We start from the raw sequence: 6,233 nt of genomic DNA on the forward strand, positions 1-6,233 counted from the left end.
CTTCCCCTCCTGCGCTGTCCCTCCACCCTCCCAAGCATGACGTCCCTCTCCAAGGACCGGTCTCTCCTCACAACATGTCCAAAGTATGTTAGACAGAGCCTCAGAATCCTTGCCTCCCTAGGTAGAGGTGAGAGCGGGCTCTCAGAGGCCGTAAATCACACAGGGAGGAGATTACCTATCTTTCTCTCTGTCCCGTGTAGAATCTGGTGGATTCGAACCGTGCGCCTTCAGGATTGCAGCACAGTTTCTCACCACTAGGCCACCAGAGTTCCCTGTATCACATACAGAGAGGGTTTTAAAATTCAGGTGGGATATACTCAAGGTCATGTTTTGATTCTTGTGGATTTGTTGCATTATTTTTTTTCAGCTTCCATTTGAACTTGCACATGAGAGTTGATGGTCTGTTTCACAGACAGCACCTGGTCTGGTTTTGACTGCTGGTGTGAAACTTCTCCAGCAATTCTTTCTACAGGTGGAGTCAATCGGACTCCTGTGTAGTCTCTCAGGTGAAGGCCATGTGTATAGTCCCTTTTTGTGTTGTTAAGAAAAGGAATTTACAATGAATAAATCATGAGTTCTAAAAAGTTCAATCATTTGGTCTCCACCCTCATTTCTGCCACCAAGTCCATAATTTTCAACTGCCAGTCCTTATTCCTTGTTCCCAACTTTTGTGTTCCAGTCAACAGTTGGTACAGAGTACTCCCAGAAATTCAAGATGGATTTAGAAGAGGCTGTGGCATCAAGGATATAATTTCTGATGTCAGGTGGTTCTTGGCTGAAAGCAGAGAATATCAGGTTATCTTATCTGAAGGTCATCATAGTCTTATCGACTATGAAAAGGTATATGTGTGGATCACAACAAGTTACGGCTAACACTGAGAAGAACGGGAATCACAGAACACTTACTGAGCTAATGAAAACCTAGACCTCGACCAAGAGGCTGTTATTCAAACAGAGCAAGGGAACACAGCATGGTTTAAAGTCAAGAAGAGTGTGAATCAGGGCTGTCTCTTTTCTCCATACCTATTCAAATCCATATGCTGAACAAACCATTCAAGAAGGTGGATTTTATGAAGAAGAATGTGGCTTAAGTATTGAAGGAAGACTCTTTAACAACCTGTGACATGCAGATGACACAATGGTGCTCTCTGAAAGTGAGGACTTAAAGTGCTTGCTGCAGAAGATCAAGGACTAGAGCCTTCAATAGGGATGACATCTCAACACCAAGAAAACAGAAATTCTCATCATGGGGCCAACAGGCAACATCATGATAGGTAGAGAGAAGACTGAAGTTGTCAACAATTTCATCTTACTTGGATCCACAATCAACACCCTTGGTACTAGCAGTCCAAAAATTTAAAAAAAAAAATCACATTGGAAAAATCTGCTGACAGGGATCTATCTCTCCAGAGTACTAATGAGTAATGTTGTCAGTTTAAAGACTAAGGTGCTTGATCCAAGTCATGGTCTCCTCAATTGCTTGCTATGCTTCTGAGAGTTGGACAATGACCAAGGATGACAAAAGAATTGATGCCTTTTAAGTTATGATGTTGGAGAAGAGCACTGAATATCCCACAGACTGCCAAGAGAACGCACAGGTTTGTCTTGGAGAGAATGAAATTTGGTTGCACCATGGAGACAAGAATGGTGAGACTTTGTGTCACATGATTTGGGGATGTTGTTAGCAGAGGCCAATCTTTGGAGAAAGACATCATGCTAGGAGAGGTGGAAGGTCAGCACAAGAGAAGAAAGTCTGCAACAAGACAGACGGACACAATGAATCGGAGATGATGAGGATGGCACAGAGTAGGACAAGGTTCGATGTGCTGTTCACGGGGTCACTATGAGCAGCGCTTGATTTGACAGCCTCTAACACCACCAACAACAATGATAATATACACACACATATTCCTGGTGGCACAGTTGGTCATTTGTTGCAATGGTAACTGCAAGGTCGACAGTTCAAATGCAGCCAGCCGCTCCTCAGGAGAAAATGAGTGGTCGCCCCCGTCAAGATGAACAGCCTCAGAAACCCGATGAATGGTCACTCTCTGATGGACGGCCACTCTCTTTTGGAACTGACTTGTTGACAGTGGGCTTGGAAGGTCTATACACACAGATAGGTGTTTCTGAGCTTGACTGCTAGCTAAAAGGTTGGCAGTTCAAACTCACCCAGATGTCCCTCTGAAGACAGGATGTGCAATCAGTTTCTGAAAGGTCACAGCTCGCAAACCCTATGGGGATGTTCTACTCAGGTGAAGTCAGTTGCCACGAACCAGAATCCGCGTGGTGGGAACTATCACTAGCTCTGTGTACCTCTCTCTCTGCCTAGCTTTCTGTAGTTTGAAATGACACCAACTGATCCTCTCAGGCCATTTGTCCGTTACAACTGAAAAACAGAAACCAGGGACGTGACCTGCCCAGGGCCACCCGGTGGTTCAATGGCCGAGCGCGTCAAGCACTAAGCCCGTCACAGAGGTCACCCCAGGACAGCGTGTGAAATGCCCACTCGCTTCTCTGGGGTGGGCGGCAAGGGGCAGGCTTCCTGTGGCTGGTCCGGGGGGCGGGGGTCGCGCCCAGCACCGGCCGGCACGTACAGAAGACGCGATGTTCCTCTCATTCCTCTGCATGGTGGAGAGCCCGTGGGAGACCTCGAGCAGCGTGGTCGTCCCCAGCTGGGACCCACAGGCCACGAAGCAGCCGTTGTCCTGCACCCGGAGGCAGAAGAGGGCCTCTTCACACACCTGTTAGAGGGGCAGGGGAGGAAAGTTACATTTACCTGATGAACTCACTGACCTTCCAGGGAATCTCAGACACAAGGCCCTGCCCAGATCCCCTCTGGAGCTCCCCAAGATTCACGGGAGGAAGGTCAAATCCCGAGACTGGGGGGTCAGGCCATCCTCCTGCCTCACCTCCCACCAATTTTCCACTCCATCACTCCTGCTTACTGAGTCCCCAAAGGTGATTCTGCAGAGTAACCAGGCTGAAGGTCCCACAGAACCCCACTCACCTTCCTGGGAACACCCCACCTGCCTTCTGAGGTCCCCACAGGTCATTCTGCAGAGTGACCAGGTTGAAGGTCCCCCAGAACCCCACTCACCTTCCTGGGAACACCCCACCTGCCTTCTGAGGTCCCCACAGGTCATTCTGCAGAGTGACCAGGTTGAAGGTCCCCCAGAACCCCACTCACCTTCCTGGGAACACATGTTCCCAAAGGTTGAATCATAGGTAGGTGGCCAGCAGGGACTTCCCAGAGAAACCCTCAGACTGAACTCCTCTGAAGACACACCCAGACGGACATGCTCACGTTACCCTCCCCAGGGTCCCTGCCTCGGAGGGGGCCCCATATAGCTGAGGGCCTGGTGAATGGGGTCAGAGACAAGCATGGACATGACCTTCAGGCGGAGGGCTGGGTCACACTGCTTAAACCCGAAGTCCCAGATGTCCAGGGTGCCATCCATCTTGGTGGTGAAGAAAACGGAGGGCCGCACCGGGCTCCAGGCGCCGTCGGTGAGGTAAGCCATGTGGTACCTGGGGACAGAGGGGCCACGGGTCAGGGCTAAGGATGGGGGTGGGGATGGAGACGCCACCTGTGCACAGCCCTGCTTTCCAGGGTCTCGAAGCCTGGAGAAGTGCGAAGTGCTTCCTTGTGTGTGACCTGTAGCCATCAACACCTCAGCTGCACATCACTCCTGAGCGCTGCATTTTACAGGACTGTGGGATGGTCTTGGGAGCCCTGGTGGTGCACGGTTACAGTGTTCGGTGCTAACCCGGGTGAGCAGTTCAGGCTCAGCAGCTGCCCTGTGGGGGAGCGTCTGCTCTGAGGAGCTTTAAAACCTTGGGGACCCCATGCGGCAGATCCACTCTGTCCTTCAGGGTCCCTACAAATCGCAATCAACTTGACGATGATGGCTTTGTTTTGGGATGGTCTTCACTCAGGCTGGGAAGCCGCTGGTGCTTCTCCACAGCGGGAGTCTCCGGGTGTCACAGTTAACACCCTCAACCCAGAGGTTGGTGGTTCGAGTCCAACCAGCGGGGCCGCAGAATAAAGAACTGTAGCTCTACTTCCAAAATGCCACCGAAAATTTTATTAACTTACTGGAGCTCTGGTCTTACCTACTGGTAAGAAACTGTGGTGTGATCCCAAAGGCCAGCGGTTCAAATCCACCAGCTGCTCCGAGGGAGAAGGATGGGCAATCTCCCCCACCCTGTGCAATGAAGAGTCTCTGGAAACCCGCTGGAGGGTCAGCTATGGGCTATTATGACTTGATGGTACATAACAACAATTGGTCTGATAGAGACTGAGGAAACCACTGAAGACTATGAGCCTTAGACACCTTTTGAAGCTGGGACAAATACTCACCTTTCAGCCTAACAAGAAACAAGCCTATGAGGGGAGCAATATCGCCAGGGAGATGCTCACTCCTGGACTCTCTAGCCATGAAAGGCCAAGAGAGCAGCATGTGCTCAAGTGTAATGCTCAGAAGACAGGAAAGGGTGAGACAGAGGACTAACGGAGATGAGAGTCACAGGGAGGAAGGAGGAAGAGTGAGGTTACATTGTGGGTATTGTAGTTGATGCTGTAAAACAGAACGTGTGTGAATGTTTGAATGGAAGACCAACAGAATCTCCCAGGGGTTTTCTGAGTTACAGGCTGTGTGGTTTTTAGGTTTCTCTAAGATAACGTAGGGGTGGTAGGTAAATTAAGGACACCCATTCAATTGTATTTTCAGACAAACCAGTAATATTTTAGCGTAGATGGGTCCCAAATATTGCATTTGGAAGACCTGCACGACAAAATAATTCCTTGTTTGCATGAAATTCCTGTATTTTTAACCTGCAGTTGTTAGGAGCTGTGGAGCTGACTCCTATCACAGGGACCTCACTACCTGCTAAATCTATGCAGGTGAAAAACCTGGCAGGTGGCGGGGGAGGATGGCGAGCTCAGCCCTGAACATAGCTCAGCAGCTCCACCTAGGGGCACGTCCTGAAACAGGCCCCGGCTGAGGGAGCTTTGCCCAATACCCACCTTTCCTCATCCAACACCCACCTTTTCTCCCTTTTAGGTCTCAGCTAGTGTAAAACCACCATGCACGCTGCCTGGTAACAACAGCTGTTGAATACCGAACTGATTCTGAAACCCTACAGCCTGTAGCAAATTCACAGAAACCTCCATGCTGTTGATTCTGAGTTTCACTCATTTGCCAGCAAAACACCTTTAATTACGCACACACATAGCATCAACATCTTAAAAGTAGCCCGTGTCGGCGAGCTCTGGTGGCCTAGTGGCAAGAAGTTGCACTGCAATCTCAGAGGTACACGGTTCGAATCCACCAGATGCTCTGCTGGAGGAGGAACAATCTCCTCCTGTACCAGTCAGATCTGATTTGATGGTACACACACAAAATAATGAAATAAAATAAAGTAGCCCATAAAAACAAAGTCTACGGTCTGCTTCATTTACACCAGCGCCCACCAGCTGCCTGCAGAAACAAAATCACTTCAGGCCCCCCTAAAAGATCCTGGGGCAAAGCTCCACTTCCTCCCAGGACCTCCCCCCAACCAGGGCTCTTACTTTTCAAAGTGACTGTATCAAGACACCTCATACCACAAGCTGCTGCGTTTGTGGGCAGGGGTCACCCTCGGGTCTCCACTTACCTGGTCCACATGATGGACGACTCCCGGCTGTCTTCAGACCAGATGCGTGCCGTCCAGTCCCCGACGGTCAGGAAGTTTTTGGGGTAGAAGGGGTTCCTCTGGAGGGAGTAGACGGGGCCGTGGTGACCCGGGAAGGTGCACACAATCTTCTCGGAGGCCGTCTTGCCTTTGCGGTTGCAGGAGATGACCACGCCTTGCTCTGTGCCCACCATGAATTTGGTTGGCTGTGGAGGGGACATGGGGTAGAAGGCTCCTGAGATGACGTTGCGGAGAGCAGCCTGTGCCGAGGGGGTCTGGGGGTGCTGGAGGGCTCTCAGTAATAAAGCCTTCGCTCGGCTGAGCCCCCTCCTAGAGAGCTGTCCTCACTGTCCCCCCTTATCAGACTCGCCCCTGCTGTAGAAGCTGCTCAAGCACCACGTGTTTAATGAAGCCTAATCTAATCCCGGTCAACACTCTTGGCACCAGCAGCCAGGAAATCAAAAAAACGTATCGCGATGGGAAAGTCTGCTGTTAGGGACCTCTCTAAAGTACTCAAGAGCAACGGTGTCTCTCTGGAGACTAAGGTGTGTCTGATA

At 50.5% G+C, this 6,233-nt stretch overlaps 1 protein-coding gene across 1 annotated transcript in view; it reads right to left on the reverse strand.

The window, feature by feature from the left end:
- DNAI2 (dynein, axonemal, intermediate chain 2) overlaps positions 1–6,233 on the reverse strand; it is a 33,967-nt gene that overhangs the window by 2,382 nt on the left and 25,352 nt on the right. The window contains exons 8-10 of the mRNA XM_006886392.1: positions 5,659–5,882; positions 3,396–3,531; positions 2,598–2,744 (exon numbers count right to left, since the gene is read on the reverse strand). Of these exons, the coding sequence (XP_006886454.1) occupies positions 2,598–2,744; positions 3,396–3,531; positions 5,659–5,882 (507 nt within the window). The remainder of the gene's footprint in view (positions 1–2,597; positions 2,745–3,395; positions 3,532–5,658; positions 5,883–6,233) is intronic.

This window comes from Elephantulus edwardii, unplaced genomic scaffold, assembly GCF_000299155.1.
Source record: "Elephantulus edwardii isolate Elephantulus edwardi_28Jun2011 unplaced genomic scaffold, EleEdw1.0 scaffold00048, whole genome shotgun sequence".
Classification (NCBI taxonomy): Eukaryota; Metazoa; Chordata; class Mammalia; order Macroscelidea; family Macroscelididae; genus Elephantulus; species Elephantulus edwardii.